The sequence below is a fragment of the Triturus cristatus genome, chromosome 5_1 (genome assembly GCF_964204655.1).
Source record: "Triturus cristatus chromosome 5_1, aTriCri1.1, whole genome shotgun sequence".
Lineage (NCBI taxonomy): Eukaryota > Metazoa > Chordata > Amphibia > Caudata > Salamandridae > Triturus > Triturus cristatus.
In genome coordinates, this window is record NC_140587.1 from 201,445,316 (window position 1) to 201,463,616 (window position 18,301).

The following is an 18,301-nucleotide window of genomic DNA, read 5'->3' on the forward strand; positions in this document are numbered from 1 at the left end:
TGGAGGAGGTTGCTATTAGGCGATGTGGAAGTCTAGGGTTTTGTGCATCCTCCCCCGAATAAAGTTTTTTGAAGTGTGTAAACCACTCTTGACTTGAAATATGATTAGGTATGATATCGGGATCCGAACCTGAAGACATTCTACACAATTTCCAAAAGGAATTTCCATCCTTAGCCAAACTGGCGGCTTTAAGATCCAGCCAGTTGGATTCCTCCCATACACGTTTTGCTTGTATCACCGCCTTTCTGTACTCTTTTCTAGCTCTTTGCACTAGGCAAGAGTTGGAGGTTTTGACAGCGGATATTAGTATAGTCTTTTTTTGCCTACACTCTGGACTATACCATGAGCCTGATGCATTGTGAGACTTGTTAAAAATTCTCAAAGGACAGGATGTCAAGAAAAGTGAGCCTATCTTCGTAACTGTATCGTTATGAATGCTCCCCACCCTTAAACGCCCATCTGGATCACTACGTGCTTTTTGCAGTTCCAAGATGTTAGCTAACAAGACCTCCTTTATGGCTGTCATTTTCTGCTCATTACAATTAATTTTAGGCCATTTGAGGTATCTCCTGCAATTTGATGGGACTACTTCTTTGGAGAGAATAATAGGGCCAGCACCAGAGCCTGATGGAACAAAAGACCATGGGCTCTTCAGAGTTAAACACAGAGGATTATGGTCACTTTCAGTAGATGGAACTATAGTCATATCCAGTGCGTTTCTCCATAGTCGTCGATCGATCAAAATATAATCGATTCGTGATGGGCAAGACATTTTGTTAAAAGTATTAGCACGTGGAGATCAGATGGAAGACGTCCATTAGCTGCTCTTAAGCCAAATTCTAATGTTATAGCATTTAGTTGAATTGCTACTGGTGTCCATTTTTTGATAGGAGGTAGTGTTAATGGTGGTATAAGCCACCTGGCATCCTCATTCTCCACCTCAAGAAAATCTTCTGTGGCCAAGGGTTCGAACGTACAGTTCATGTCACCTGCCACCAAGATAAGAGAGTCGGGTGAACACACAGAGAGTTTGTCTCCCAAATCAGTTACTATCGGTGATTTAGAGCCACCACTTGTTCCTCTGATGTAAACATTAAAAAGATCAATGACAGGGCCGCCCCTAGACCCTCTCAACGTCAATCTCATTACATCAGGGGAAATGCAGAAAAAAACGCAAGCCTCAAGATTAAGGGCGATACTCACCGAGACTATAAGTCCTCCCGAAGGGCGTCCTCGCCCCTTCGAGATCGCTGGGACACAAAAACAGGCATAGCCATGTTTATATAATGGAACAAGGCTCCAGGTCTCTTGGAAGATGCATATATCATGGGCTGCAATCAACTCATTCCAATCTGGAAGAGAGAGTTTGGTTCGCAGGCCAGCAATATTCCATGAGATTATTTTGAGGTTTGGAAGAGGGGGCAATGAGATATCAGTAGCGTTATCATAGGATAGATGCAATTGGGGTGTATTCGCTCCTCCTTCATCAATAACATTAATATTGGGAGTCGGAACAGAAGATTTTTGCGGTTGGGCCATTAGCATATCATAACCAGAAGAAGTGCCTAGATCACTCAATGAAATCGCGTCAGGAATTAGTCAGTCAATATTATCAAGTACAGAGTAGTTTCCCTCTATTGGATCTTGTTCTCTACCCCTTCTCCTATTAGATTCAACGGGGGGTATCGCCTAAATTGAATGGCGGATGAATCTGGGGAGGAAGTTCTAAACTCTAAGGCCAAGAGGCCTTCAGCCAAGAAGTGGTTAGCCAGAGTAAGTTCGATAGTTTCTGTGAAGCTATCCTCGGATCTATGTCTTTGTACTCGGATGATGTCGTCCCTTATTAGGGATCGACGGCCTCTGACATGACGTATCCAATGGGTGACCTTGTTTTTTAATGATCCTTCATCTTCTCTACCTTTTGCTAACGGAACCCCAACCATATAGACCGTGGGCTTGTTAGGGGCTAAAGATGTTTTGGCTAAATTGGAGGGCATAGGTGAACAAAAATCGAAATTACTACGCGATTGTATGGTCCGACTAGGATGGTTGGGTGGGATGGGGATCACATGGGACTTCTTTGGGGATTTGGCGGAGTTTGGACCTGCTCTACGCGCTACCCTTGGTTCGATTCTGCTACATTCAGATTGAACAATAGGGGAAGCATGAGTTTCAGTGTGTCTTAGGGTGGCAGGCTGAGTTGGAATATAAGATACAGAATGTGAGGATTTGTCAGTAGGAGTTAATAAAAAGTGTGGGACGGATTTTTTAATAATCAACATCAGTTCAGAGATTAATATTTTCATGTCGCCAATTTCCTGTCTTAACAAATGAACAGTTTGTCTGACGTCTAATGTCTCCCCACCGAATCGATCTTGAAGCTCACATTCCTTTGTCGTTTTAGCCATAGATCGTTGGACAAGCTCTGGGTCCGGCTCAGGTGGTGCAGCTAAGTCAATATTATCGGTTAGAGCCGCATAGCGGTTGGAACATACAATCACTACAGGGTCAAGAGGTACTTGGATTACGTCAATTGGCATTAGATCTGGTCCGGAGGCTGCCACCAAAGCAATTCCCTCATCACTCCCTCTCTCCTCATTTGGTAATGCTGGATGACGAAGGGGTATTTTGCTGAACATTTGAGTGATAGACTTAGTGCCAGATCGGTTTTTTCTCGATGTGAGAGGTTCCATACCAGGTGTGGATATTGGATCCTGGACAGCTTGTAATATCGATTCACAATCCTCAACCAAGGACTCAATGCGGTCCATTGCGGCAGGGCCATTCGGTAAGGATTTCTTACAGGACTTTTTAGCTTTTTTCCGTTTGGCTACCACACCTTTGTTCGCTTGGTTCGCTCCAATGACGTCTAACAACTTCCTTTTGCCCATAGTTTCCAATGTTAATATCAAAAGGTCATAGTAAGTGGCCAAACCAGGAGGAAAAGGCATGAATAAAAGAATAGGTGTAACACAAATAGGTATCCCCTAGTAGTAGAGACGTTACCTTTTGACAGGACGCCGAGGGGCCAAGTAAGCCTTAGAAGGTAGGCCCAGCCCAGCCGCAAACAGCCACAGACGGCCGGCCCTTTGCCCGGGCTTAGCCCGGCGCCGCCCGCGCGGGGCCCGCGACGCGGAGGGAGCTGCTCGTTTTTGGCGCCTCCAGACGCGGAAGTGGTAGTGGGTGGGATCGGTAGCACTGCCGGGAATCCTGGGAGGTGTAGTTCTCAGCTCCGCTTGTCGACGGCTGCAAGCTCCACCAGCAGCGGGAGGAAAAGCGTCCGCCTCAGTGGTCTTTACTGCAGCGGCTAATTTCCCGAGCACAGGTCCCCAGGTAGGGTCGCTCCGTTATTCTGCTTCGTCAAAGTACGCGCACCGCATTTGTGCCTAATTGTCTCCTAGGCCGCCGTGTGATTAAGTACTTATGAGATTATGTAGTTATTTGCGAGACACAATGTAACTGAAAACAGTTGTGAATTTGTTTAAACTTTAAACAACAAACAGATTTGGCCTGAATTTCAGTGAACTTTTCCTTCCAACAATTGACCACCACATACTTCTCTCATCATATCGATAGTTGGTTGAACGGTGAAAATGATAACATGTACAGATGTACTTACACTCATGAGAAGAAGTTGCCAATGACATCTTGACATAAGTCAACTCCTTCCTCTTCACGACTTTCATCTTGATTTGGCATTTCAGGATCCTCACCAGGTGGCCCTTCATGATCTCCATCCTCTCTGATGTAAGGGATGTTCCATTGCATGGGGATGTTGTGCAGCATGCAGCAGGCCACTGTGATTTGGCACACATTAGCAGGTGAGTAGAGGAGGGCTCCACCAGTTTTTTCAGACAACAAAATCTGTCCTTTAGTAGCAAAGCCCACTCCACTGGCCACGTGTTCTTCCATGGGCCTCACTAAGTGGAGTTCCCCTGGCATTGGTGGATTCCTCATAATGCCACCAACCATGGTCGGTTGGGATAAGCTGAGTTTCCTAGAAGGAAAACAAAAAAAGTCCAAAAAAAGTAACACAATTTCAGGTTGTCCAAATAGAAATTCCACAAATTATTTTATGAAAGATTGTACTGACCAGCATCCCAGGCCCTCACAGATCTAAGGTGTGACATTTGCAGTGGTATGGTGCTGCTCCATAGTAGTAAACGTTGATTGAATGGAAGTGGTTCCAATTCTGGCAGACTTGTTCTCCCGGGGTTCTTATGTGCGCATTGAGAAAAATAACTTGAACATTTTTAGCATGTTCCACAGCAACGTGTAAGATAATTAACACCAACGGTATGTAGTTCTACAAAATAGAGATTAAATTAAATGAAACATTTGCTTGTTGTCCTTTAATCTTAAAGTTTTCATTCAGAGCCTAAAATAAATATCAAAATAATGAAATGTGTAATTAACACATTTCAAATTTATAATTTACGCATATTTCTTTTTTTAATGTTTTCCTCCAAAATATACCGTCAAGGGAAGTGTAAACAACACAATGCAGGTATTGATTTTCAGCACTGTAACGCACTACAGGTCAATGTAATTTTCAAATAAATTAGTTCCCATCGAAGTTAAAATATTTAAATAACTATCCCCCTTTTTTTATTGGAGGTGACGCATTTAACTGACACAAGCACACACTTTTGAAGATGTAAAATGGCAACTGCTTGACCTCGCCGAAAAGAAATTTTGAAGGAGACGACTGTGGCAGAAGCTGACCACGTAGTAGGCGGTTTACTCCACGATAGACACAGCCACAGGCTAACGTTGGCTAAAGCAACATGCAAAGGCCAATGGCTGTGTCTGTCTTCACTGAGGATCATATACATTGCAAACATATGCTCAGCAGTTAGAAAAAAGCTCACTGAACTTCTAACACTTCTGTTATGCAAACCTCCACTTTTGCTGCTGTCTCTCACCTCTGGGAGCAACCATGCCAGGTCCAACAGGTGTGAGGGCTCCTCCTTCATGCTAGAGGAGCTGGAGTTGCTGGCAAAGGAGGTGCATTTCCTGTATGGCCAGCTCTATGGTTCACCATAGGAACAGGTACATGTCTGGCATACATATGTGAATCTGTCTAACTGGCTCTTTTCTATTTACACAGGCTACAATGTCCCTTTGAGTTCCAGAGTGAATTGTAGTGATTGATTTTAAGTGTCAGATAATGTGGTCCTCACATAGGACAATGAGGTTAGGGACGTGTATGCACTTGCCAATGTCAAATATACAACATCATCAATATGTGTTGTGTGTTTAAAGTTAAAGCCTTACATCCAATTGTTGTGTATGTAGAGATCTATGCATATATTTGTTTGATGTACTAGTGATTAGTTGCCAAATGCCATCATGGTAAATCGTAAATACATCACATACTCTTTACACCTGGAAATATGTATGTACTGTGTCAAAGACTATTGAAAATTCTGATAGCTATGTCTATTCCCATACATCACTCAGCCTAGATCAGGGCTCTCCAAAATGTAGTTTGGGAGCTACCAGTAGCTTCAACACCCCTTCAGTGTAGCACACAGACTTTAGGCCACTTATTGGATGGGCACAAGGAGACCCTTGTAATGTAAAAGTTGAGGAAAGGCTGTGTTTATGTGACATCATGGTCATCAGGCTGGAGATAGCAATGCCTGTCATTGAACAGTGCTCATTAAGAATCATGTCTGCAGATAGCAAGGCCTGTCATTAAACAGTGCTCATTCAGAATCATGTGCCGGACTGGGTCATACAACTGATGCACTGAGGTACAGGAGTCAAAAAAAAGATCCTTTGCAGGTCAAAATTTGAGGTGTGCTTAAAAAACTGCTCTCAAATGCTTTTAAATGGACAATAGTTGAAAAGGAGAGTTCCCTGACTTCTAGAGCTAACACTTCGTTGCTAACACTTCTTTTCAATTGACTCACATTTCAAAGAATGTCATATCCAAACTTCATGCCCCTTATTCACAGTGTCAAGTATTTACTGTGCCATTATCATTAATGTTTAGCCTTCAGTAGTGCACACAATTTAGCATTGATCAGAAGTAGTTCACATCATAGATTATGTAGGGGCCCCTGAGCTAGATGATGTCAAAGGCCTGGGTTTGTGTGTTTAGACCATGACATATGATGAGGATGAGCAACAGGCCACTATTAAAGTGTGTATGAAGATATCAGTTTAGGTCAGCATGTGACAATACACTTGTTGTATGGTAACTTATGAGTCATGCTACTGATAGCTGTAGACAATTTGTGCGACAGCAATACAGACAAACAAAACGTCATAATACCATTCTTTGTTCCTTTCATGTATCCATACAGGTCAACTCCCATCAGAAGTGCGACATATGGAAGGCCATCGCATGAAGGTGTGGACCCTGGGGGTCTACAGGTTGTGCAGCGTACATTGCCACCAGAGGTGGAAGGACCTAAGACGCTTGACCCGTAAGTTCGCAGAAGTCCAGCTCGGGCAGTCCTCCCAGCATGTGAGGGCCAGCCCCACACCCTGACCCCCATAATGGCCCACATTCTAGTGGTGGCCTATCCGGAGCTTGATGGGCAGTTGAGGGCCCAACAGCAGCAACATGGGGATAAGTTCTTATCAGAGTTACACATGTTACTTGACCCGTTTCTTGTTACAGCCAGGATTTTTGCCATCAACATTCAGGCTGACCCATGTCCAACATTCAAGATGAATTCTTGAATGTGTAAGTGTTGTACAAGATGCATGATGATGTGCTCTGTCTATTGTTGTTGGATAATAATCTCACCTGATTCCTGTCTACAACCAATAGACAGTTCTGAGCAGACACATGACTGCCTAAACTACCAATAGATATCATGTTGTTTGATGTCATGAGGGACAATTGTACAAAATAGGCAAACAGTGTTTATTGTGTCAGGTGTGATACTCCTTCACTGATATGGATGATGCCATGGTAACTCTATCATAGGTGACATAGCATAATAGGCACTTATGAGACAGTGGATGTACCAACCAGCACATTCGTAAATTGGAAATTCTAAACAAACCTGACTGAGCATGTGATCCAAAATGACTAGTGTCTGCAGAATTGATGGCTACATATTGGTTTCAAGATATATCCAAATTGTGCTCTGCATCAGAAATACTGTTTCATACATGTTAAACAGTGACAGATTTGCATGATGTCTTACTGCTTCACAAATGTGTGTGCAAGATAGTCTGCTTTCGGCCAAATAATTGGATTAAGCCATACAATTTTCGATAAAACACAGACAGGAATGTGTACACAATGGTGACAGAGTAAAAAATACCCAATACCATTCCTCAATGTCCTTTGCCATGTCCACACAAACTTTCAATGACGGAGTGAAATGGGTTACCTGATGGTATTTTGGGAGATGGAATGTTCCATCACATATACGTATGAGAATCCCATCAGGAAAACTCAGAACCAGGCCAAACTCATTACTCATTACGCAAATGTTGAAATGCCTAAAGATGTAATGTGTTGCATATTGTAGTTCACATTTCAATTTCTTTTTATTAAAACTTTATGTATTCAATTTTAAACAACAACAGAGCGGTTATACACAGACTTCAACATATCCCCATCCAGTTATTTCCATATAGTGGTAGAATCCAGTGGCACATCAATCATGTATGTTTATTGTTTATCTAAGACAGAGTGTAGGACTAAGCACATGCCATACTGTGAACGTAAATGTACCGAACACCCTACATATTTACAGTTTAATACACATCTTAATTTTCATTTCGCTGTTAGTATCAGAGGTAGAATTCTGACCATTTCCCATTGGGTTAAGTAGCTCTCTCTATAAGTCTCTCCAGGTTGCAATATCCTCGGATAATTTTTTGTCCCTTTTACAGGCTTTCATATTCAATTTTTCCGCAAGAAACCATTCACCTGCATCCCTTATCCAGCTCCCAACGTTGCAACTCGTGCTCTCATCCAACATATAGCTACCCTCCGTTTGGCCAGTACCAATGTTCATTGTAGCTATTTATAAACCATTTTTCGTTTGTTGGGTTTCGGGATCAGCCCCAAGAGAAAATGCGCTGGTTTAGCCTCAACTCGGATACCCACCCTCTTGCCTACCTTCGCTACTACTCTAACCTGGTACTGCTGCACCTCTGACCATTCCCATGCTAAATGCAAAAACCCTGCTTGGGTCCTGTTAAATCTAGGGCATTCATGGGGACTGGTCGGTTCTATACGATTTAGCCTCACAGGGGTTATGTATACCCGCTGCAGGAAGTTATAATGTATCAATTTTAGGCATGCATTACAGGATACTTTAATTGTGATTATACTTGCCCTGGCCCAGATTTTCTCTAGCAATGGAGACTGTAAATCCTCGTTCCATGCATCCCATGCCTTAATAGCTAGTGATCCAGAGTCTGCTCTCATAGCTTTCTAGAGCCGTGATGCCAGCCTGTGCCCACTACCGCATGCAAGCAACACGTTCAGAGTCTCAGTCGTGTGAGGCATGTTTGGATACGTAGGCCATGTAACCCTGACCAGCTCCACTAGTCCCGCAGATTGTAGGTACTGTCCCTGCCCCAGGTCGAAATGAGTTGAAGGTGTTGTTCGTGTACAAATCTGCCAGGACAAGACATCCGCCCTCCCTCCAAGCCTGGCAGGACATATTTTCAACCATTTTACGCACTGGGGCCACTTGCCAGGTGCTTAAATCCCAATGAAATGGTACATGCCTGAGTGCCCTTTCCACATACTTTTGCCATATGAATGCTGTTTGTTTTGTTGAATGACATATGGTAGATCTGCACTTGCCCCCTCCATCAATATAATAGGTAGGCTCTCTGGTTGTACTTGACTGCTGAGTAGGCGCTTCTCCCTGTTATCTCCCTCATCCAACCACCCCACTGCATGTTAAAGGTGCGCTGCATAGTAGTATAGGTCCAACCTGGGCACCTCCAGCCCCCCCCCACGTAGCACTTTGAGAGGACCTGCAGCGCTACTCTGCTACGTTCTCCCGCCCTGAAAAGGGATATCATGATTGCTTTCAATTGTCTGAATACAGACATGGGGCTATCGCACAGTGAGTTTTGCAGGGCATATAGGCATCGAGGCAGTACCACCATTTTTGCCACGGCTATTCTGCCCATTAAGGACAGTGGGAGCAGCATGATCCAGAAGGCTACTGAACACTTCAGGGACTCAAGTACCTTGGTCATGTTCAATTGGAGCGCTTGTGTATCCCATGTGCTACCTGTATTCCCAGGTACCAGAAGTGGCATGTCTCCCATCTCAACCCTAAGCTGGGCAATTGTGTTATGTTCCTTCAGCCCTGACAGTGTGAACACCAAAGACTTTTGACTGTTAAGGCACCCGGATTAAGGAGCATACAAATTCCCCCCTCATGCATTGTTGGGGCCAGTATTCTATTCTCGAAGGATTCATTGAATGTTTGTAGTAGTGGATGGAATAGTTTTGCAGAGTAAGCCTTATAATATTCAATCGGAAACCCATCTATCCCCGGGGCTTTGGGTATGTCTGCTATTGCTTCCACTATCTCTTGAGTTTTCTGCGCTTTCAGCTCTCTCCGGGCTCCCTCGAGAAGCCTCCTCAAGTGGAGGCTCTCCAGGAATAGAGTATAGGATTCAGCCCTAACTGATGGGTCAGCCGTATACACCTTCTGCAAGTTCTGCTTAAATTGATCCAGTATACCTATTCTGGAGTATAGCAATCCTCCAGACTGCGTATACATGGAATCAATGGGGGTGCCTGCTCCCTACGCAGTATCCATGATAGCAGATGGCTTGGACTTGTCTTCTTCTGCATGTAACCTTTGATGATATCTGGTGAGGGTGTTTGTCCAGTCTATACCATGTGTCCGCAACCTGCTGTTGCAGTATACGTTCCCGCTCCTGGGTGTCACCATGACCCTGTATACCCGACTGGAGTTCTCCCTGTCCCGCAGTTCACATTGCAATTGCCTCCGTACACCATTAATCCCATTCCTGATCCACGGACCACTGCCTTCATAGTATCCCATTCATTAGCTCTATTATCTGTGGTGTTCTAATTTAGGGCTATATAATCCATCAATGCTTTTGAGAACGATTCCCTACCCACCTAGTCTTCAAGGAGATCTGATGGTAGCCACCAATAATGAGGACCCTGCTCCATGACAGTCCATTGTACCTCGCAGCACACTGGAGCATGATCTGACAAAAATCATGCTAAATGGGTTATTTCTGCTGCTAGGAAGACAGGAGATTCCAATGCAAAGATCCTGTCTAACCTGCTGTGTGTATTATGTGAGGGCATGAAACATGTGTACAACTTCTGTGTTGGGTGTTGGATTCGCCCAACATCCCTTAAACCCAGATCATACATCACTTTTTGCAGTAGTTTAGTCATTCGCGGTTTGGTACCCCTTCTGGGTGGATGCCGGTCCAAATTAGAATCCAGGACACAATTGAAATCCCCCAACCATATAAGTGGAGTGTCCAGGTCCACGATGATCGAATCCTGTAGTGTCAGGAAAAGGCAGTCTTGTCAGTGTTTAGGGGATAAGTATTCAATATAGTTGTATATTTGCCATCTAGCTTCCCCATTAACAACACATAGCACCCCTCGACATCGGATTCCGTGTACTGAAGCATGTAAGGGGTGCCAGGGGCCACCCAAATCGGTGTGCCCCTAGCATAGGTAAAGTACGAGGAATGGAACACCTGACCTCTCCACTTTTTTAGTAATCTCTTTGCCCCGTGTCATCCAAATGTGTCTCCTGCAGGCATGCAAATGTTACATTATGCCTTTTAAGAAACGAAAGGACTCTATGTCATTTAGTGCAGGTACCCAACCCTTTGACATTCCAACTAAGGAACTATACCTCCCGTGCCATATTCTCTTGTTTGCATTTTCTACCTGACTGTGTCCCTGGAATTACAGCTCACACGTTTCAACCAACTCATTCTCATAACACAACATACATTTGTCCATAAACAAGGACCAAAACTAACCCACCCACGGACAATACTTGGCTAACATCACAGAGGATAGTGGCCACCCTCTGATCATGTCAGGACATGCACAGAATCCCAATCAGCCCAACAGGGGCAAAAAGTGAGTTTTTGCCCCCAGTCTGCCCACCGTTTACTTATCAGCACTCATATGACCGCTCCTGGGTGCGAACCCCTCCTATACATCTAGTATCAGTTTCGCAACACTCCCATCCATGCCCAATCCCTCCCGCAAGCAGCCAACTTTCACCCTATCTCTCGGAACAAGCATCCAGCTGAATTCTCAGTACATCATCAAAATCATTATGCAATTTACCGTGCATCTATGCAGGGTTTGGGCTGTGATCCACGTTACCAAAACATTTGCTCATCCCCTATTCCCCCTAGTCCCTCTCCCCCTCAGGAGTCTCTCCCATCAGTGTCTTGGGCACAGTGTCTATTGTCGGTCTCAAGTTATGAGCCTCCACTCCCAACTCAGCAGGAGTGGCTCCCAGAGAATTGTTCGCTGTGCCTTCATCCTCAGGGGCGTCCAGCTGTAGTGATCTGTTCTCACCCACCATGCTCTTCTGCTGCATGGGCTCAGCCGTGTTTTGTATTTCCACTGGCCTTTCTGCTGCCTATGTCCTTTTACCGGTCTTGTTCCCCACCTTCTTCTTTGCCCCCATGGCTTGCCGGACAGCAGTTCCTCCCCCTGGATTTCCAGCCACTCTCAACCGTCCTCTGGGGAGTCAAAGAAATACATTTTACCCCCCCGCCATCACCTTTAGTTTGGCTGGGTACAGGAGCATGTAATGTAGATTCAGTACTCATAGTTTGCGCTTTACCCCCTAGGATTTCTGAAGGTCCTGGACTTGCTTTGTATAGCCTGGGTACACAACAACCTTATTGCTTTCAAACTGGAAATTCTGGATCTCCTGTGCTGCCTGCAGGATGCAATCTCTGTCACTGTAGTTGAGGATTTTGGATATGATTGCTCGGGGCTGCACATCCGGGGGCAGAGGAGGGACCAGGGCTCTCTCTATCACAAACATGGCCGACAATCCCTTGGTTGTAGTTGAGTGCGGATCCAATGTACTAGGGATTGTTCAGCAGCTCCCTGTTCTGCCCAAAACACGTATGTTACTGCGCCGTGCCCTACCCTCTGTATCTTCTGCATGTCTCTCTAGCACCTTCGTGGCCATGGTCATCTGTGCCACTTGTTGTTTTAGCATTACCACATCCCCTCACAACTCCACTATGTCCGCTTCGGCACTCGTGACTTTATCAGCCACTTTCCATAGGTCCGCACTTAGTAGGTTAACATCAATTGAGACAGTTTCTATGCGGTCCTCCAGTGCCTTCCTGGAGCCCTGGATAGCTGACATAAGCTCTGCTCTAGTGGGTTCTGGGATCTCCCTCCCTGACTCCCGCTCCGCACCCTATTTTGTCTGGTCAACCGCTGGGGGGTGTCTATGGGTGGTGTATTGAGTAATGGTATTGGGTCCGGTCGGCTTCTGGGCCTTTTCCTTGCCCATGTTGAGATCCGCTCCATGCAAAGTGTCTATCTGCAAGGGCTATGTGATCGTTGCTCCTCTCCAGGGATGACTTGCTGTCCCACCCGGCCACAGGATATGTCCCTCGCCCTGCGTTCAGTCAGTGGAGCATGTCTTCGAGAAGGCTGTGCCCCACTCAATTCAGAGCCCTCGACCAGAAGGGCCCTACCCCACCATCCCAATTTTGTACCTGCAGAGGTGATCCTTTCGTTCCTGTCCCCCCTCCCCCATAAGGGGGCGCCAACTCCAATACTTAGGGCTGTTCGCTTGGTTCATGGTTCTCGGGGACCCCCTTACGTGTGTCACAGTGGTCGACAGAGTTGTAGGGTGATAGGCGAAGGGGTCCAATCTCCCTCCACCGAGTCCTTCTCACTTACCTTCGGTGCCAGGCCAGGCTGCGCCCAGTATACTCGCCATGCTGTAGGCTCCGCCAGCCCCACCGATCACCTTCCATGGGGATTGCCCTTCTCTGTAATGCTTCGATTCGCATCAGACCCGGCTCATATTATGTGCGATTTCACAGGTGCAGGGAGGTTAAATGTCAGGGAGCACTGCTCCGCCGCTGGTTTACTCCCTGCCAATATTTTATGCAAAAGTTGGTCGCACACTGCTCGTCACACCAGCAAGTTGCCCCAAAGGACTGTGGTAAATGTAGTGGCGACGGCGGGTACGCCTATGCCACGATGTGTAAAAAGAACAGTATGTGTTGCGTTAGCCATCCCTGGACACGTGTTTCGAGGTAGTTGCCTCTCGTCAGCAGGGAGCAGGTCAGTGTAAAGGGGTGCCGTGTGGACTGCCAAAATGTAATTAAAACAGGTCAAGTACCTCTCATGGCACGCAGGTGCAGATCCAAGGCTCGTCAGCCCATTGGCTCAAGGGAGCCGTAATAAATTATGCAAAAGTTGGTCGCACACTGCTCGTCACACCAGCAAGTTGCCCCAAAGGACTGTGGTAAACGCTACTCATACTTGCATGCATTACACGGGCATAGGCGTACTCGCCGACGCTGACCTCAGGGACCATTTTTCATTGGGGTAACACGCTTGGTAGGTGGAGCAGTGTGCGACCAATTAGACTTAACTTTATTTCAGGCTCCCTTGAGCCGGTGGAGCCGACGGGCTCATGGTTACGCACCTGCGCGCTACGAGAGGTACTTTACCTGATAACGATTTTAGCAGCTTACACAGCAACCCTACACACTTTCCTACTCCCTGCTGACGAGAGGCAACTACCTCGAAACACGTGTCCAGGGATGGCTAACGCTACTCATACTTGCATGCATTACACGGGCATAGGCGTACTCGCCGACGCTGACCTCAGGGACCATTTTTCATTGGGGTAACACGCTTGGTAGGTGGAGCAGTGTACGACCAATTAGACTTAATCCCTGCCAATATTTCCCTGTGGAGAATGCCGCAACCGAAGTGCGTCCCGGGCCGCACTTGCCCCCAGTCCAGTCCTCAGCTGCAATGTCCCTTACTGTTATGATGCTCCACCACCACTGCACACCGCTGATATGCTGACGGGATACCGCCTGCCCCACAGGTTGGCACGTGAAGAAAGGGGAAAAAGCGCTACAGGCCATGGACCCCCCGATCATTTCTGGCTCTCAATTTTCAGACCGGGGGGATTCACAACATGGAGCCACTCCAGGCCGCTCCCACGCACAGGCCTAGGCTGCAGGGCCAAATTCAGAATTTTTCAGTGCCTCCAGCCCTGGCTCGGTAACCTCATTCTTTCTCCAGGGGCAATGGGACGATGCCTGCTTTGGGCCACACCCTTCCACAGTTCCAGGCTGCAGCCGCTCTGTATTTTGCTGTGCACGGCAAATCAGGCCCTCCTCACTTCGCAGATCGATGGGGGTCTGCTTGCTGTCGATCACTGCAGACGGGCACGGGGAGGAAGGGGGGAGGGAACCCACCGGGGCACTATCTGCATACCAGCTCCAGCTAACGATTCTTCACTGCATGAAGAACCGCAGACCAGATTACCCGCAGGTCGCTCTGTCCCATAGGCCCAGGATGGGGACACCGGTCTTGCCCCCGATCAATGCACTTCAGTTCCTTCTGATCCGCTGGTGCTTCTGGGCCTCCCGAGATTGACGGATGTAGGCAGGTGAGAGGTGCAGGGGGGAGCGCCGTTGGTCACCAGTTCATTTAGGCTCCAGTGAAAGTTCACATTTCAATCTTTGAAGTGAATATCATAAATGATTCATTGTATCCAATGATTAATGTGATGTTCTACAATGTTGTGACTACAGTGAATGCCAGAATATTTAGTGAAACCATTTCACAAAGATACAACAAAGTTCAAATCACTAAATACATTTAGGAGTCTAATGTGTAGAATATTGTGCTCTGTACTGAAGTGTATTAGAAATGTTTTAAGGCCTATGAATTTCATTATGTTGCAGAAGTCAATTGTCAATCTCCACAAATATTAGTTTCAGACTGGTTTCAACAGCATAGGTATGTACATAATATGTTGTACATTGCTAAGCTACTTCAGTACAGAAATCATGTATATTATTTGACACTTGACATATACTTTGGTGACTTGAAGTGCGTGCTATCATTGTGAAATTTTCAAACAAAGGTAACCTTTCAGTTTATGCTAATATTGATACAGTATTGCAGTATATGTTGAAAGACATTGATTCATAATTTACCTATTGATAATGATAAGTATGCAACTTTTAGGGCCTAGTGAACACACACGACAAAGGTATTGTTGGGGTATATCCTTTTTGGTAACATCAGTTCACTATTCTGAACAACAAAGGCCAAGTGTTCTGAGGTGTAAAACAGTTCCTTGAGAGACATAATAATGGATAAGAGACAACATCATGCATGATATTGGAGCTATTGTGGGGGAGGACATAGCTGTGACTAAGTGTCTTCTGAAAATGTTGCCTATATGCATGTGCGTATGGTACTGTAGAACCAAAGTTTGAGAGGCTTGAAGCAGGTGAAATCTGAAAACTTGGTAACTGTTTTGTAGTCAATGTTCATTTTCTGTTCTGATTACACAGATCCTGTAACACTATTGTATAAGTCATTTCAGCATAATCCTGGGCAGGTGAAGAAAAAGTTGCCAACATCGGTGTGGAAGTATCTGGCCACAGTGGTTCTGGTCCAGATATTGAGGGACACAGTGGCCTGGAGGATGATCAAAGTGCATTGGAGGCCCCCAGTAATTGTATATCTTTGGATACCTCCTCCAGGGAGCACGTCCTAGTGGTGGTGCACCCTACTGCATCTGTTACACCTGCATCCTTGTCTGCCACCCAGAGTTCCATCTCCACCCTCCCTCCTGCTTCCACCAAGTTGGTCAAAACCACACCCCTAAAAGGGGTACCGCCTCCTTCGCTCCAGGCACCTCCTCCTATGCCCCTGTCCCCCCGGCTGTTTTGAGAGAGGAGGCTATTGACCTCCTCAGGAATATCTTTGTAGGCCAGACTTCATTACTGAATGCCATCCAGGGGCTTGACAGCCAATTGCAACAAATGGGAGCCTACCTAGAAGGCATTCACAGTGCTATGTCTGGCCTACAGAGGTCTTTTCAAGGTCCAGTCTTCTCACTGACCGCAGCCTCCCAACCACCCTAACCTTGAGCCCCAACTCCCAACCTGTATGCATCCATATTCCTTATTCCTAGACCGGTCCCAATCACACTCACACCTTTGCACCCACACACTCACACTGACACAAGCAGCACACCCAAACACAAACAACACACAGAAAAAAGAGTAATGCATGCAAAGGCACACGCCATCCCAACCCCCAGCACTACCACAGACACTGCACCCACCACCACAGACCCATCCACCACCCCCAGCACTACCACATATACTGAAGCAACCACCAGAGACATATTCATCACCTCCAGCACAACTACATACACTGCACCCACCACCACAGCCACATTCACCATGATAACAGCCAGCACCTCCACAGCACAAACACCCAAGAAACTGAAACATTCACTCATACAATACACACCAAGAAAGCAAGACACACCCAAATATTCACAACATACACCAAACCCCCAGACACCTGCACCATCAACAGACAAATACACAACACACACTTCAAATCCCTCTACCTCCCAACCCAAACTCTCTGCCGTACATCCCACCCATTTTCTCTGTGAAATTCTTCTGTTTTCCCATGACCTGAAACCTGCCACAACCACCCCTCACAAACTTACAGTTACCCCTTCCACCTCCAAAACCACCAAAAGACCATAGCCACCCCTACAACCCCCAAGGTATTACTAAAAAAGGCAAAGGCGCCCATCCCAAAATCAAAACCACCCCTGCCAAAACCACAACCCCCCCCAAACCCCAGAACCACCTCTGCCAAAACCACCCTCTCCCATACCTAAGACCACCCCTCCCAAATCCTCTTTTCCTCCCAAATCCAAAGACACCCCTCCCAAACCCAAACCCAAACACCCCTCTCCCACGTAACATCTTTGAGGGGCCTGTTCTGCCCACTAGATGCCTTCCAGGAACGGGCATCTAGTGCAATAGGAGGCAAGTTGAGGCACACCTGTGCACAGGACACCATTTGGACTAGCATTTGCCCTGTTTCACACTACTTGAGAGACGTATCTTTTAGTGAATAAATCAAAAGTTTTCTTTTCACCAAGTTTGTCCTGGCATTCTTTTCACTTTACAGATGTTAGATTCCTAGCAATGTTTTAGTGTAAAATGTATAGGACCTATTTTTCTTTAGCATGATAGCATGAACTTATACATACTTTTTAAATGTCTACTATGTAAAGAGCATACACTGGTTCACATGGTATGTGATGGTGTTTTGAAATTAGGTGCATCCATTCAACATACTAGCGGATATTAGCACCTACTAATAGATGTTATTTTATGATATTTTATTACAGGTGTGTTAATTTCACCAAGATTACTGATTACTATTGTTGATTGAACATGACATATACTTTGAAAAAACAAGAGACAAGGGACGTTTGGAAAAACAGGAACAGTTTGTTTTGCGGTCGGAAGCACAGTCATAGGGTCTGAGGACTGTCTCTCAATTTACAATTGGTCTAACATAGACTTTTATACAGCTCATTGACTTTAATAAAATGTTTCTGGCAATAAATCTTTGGTAAGAATGTGTACCTCTGTCTTTGGAGCCATAATTGGATGAGGAATCCAGGTGGGCATTGACCTTGCATGGACATAATGCAGTTAGTGTGGAACATTTCGAGATGTCCGGCATCGGTAGTGTGTGATCACTGCATGTATTGTGTGTGCTGTGTCTTGATTGGCTAAGTGTTCATAGCTTCAAGTGGCATCTGACTTTATGGTGTTTTGGGAACACATGCACCTCTCAATGTGTGCCTTATTGGGGCCAATCTCCCTGGACAGTTGTGGTGTTGCTGCACCTATCTGTGGGATCGATCTGGGATTTCCTGTTTGCTGGCTACATGCCACCCCACCTGTGATGTCAATAAGTGACCTCGGACCTGGGTCTCAGGGCCAGTCTAACTATGTATTTCTGAGTCGGTGTGGGGTTCACAATGGTTGAATTCATTAATAAAGATCTAATTTCTCTTTTATACATTACTGTATCGTTATTCCTCTTGACATCAAATTTGTATTAACACTATGCACAGATATGCATTTCACATTGTAATATGATGAGCAAAATGAAATTGTATACAATAAAGGACTTACACTAGACGAGCGGAAATGTTACATGGATGAATATGTGGAATGGTTCAGATTTGGGACTTCCATTGGTTACATTGCA

At 45.7% G+C, this 18,301-nt stretch overlaps 1 protein-coding gene across 5 annotated transcripts in view; it reads left to right on the forward strand.

The window, feature by feature from the left end:
- LOC146830635 (uncharacterized) overlaps positions 1–18,224 on the forward strand; it is a 310,983-nt gene extending 292,759 nt beyond the window's left edge. For 2 of the 5 annotated variants that reach the window (XM_085604816.1, XM_085604822.1), the window contains exons 4-5: positions 6,315–6,437; positions 15,553–18,224. In XM_085604816.1, coding sequence (XP_085460942.1) covers positions 6,315–6,437; positions 15,553–15,758 — 329 coding nt within the window. In that variant the 3' untranslated portion in view covers positions 15,759–18,224. Of the gene's footprint in view, positions 1–6,314; positions 13,176–15,552 lie in introns of those variants that run through there. The other 3 variants (XM_085604817.1, XM_085604819.1, XR_014961463.1) reach the window with 2 other exon arrangements.
- Positions 18,225–18,301: the final 77 nt, after the last annotated feature.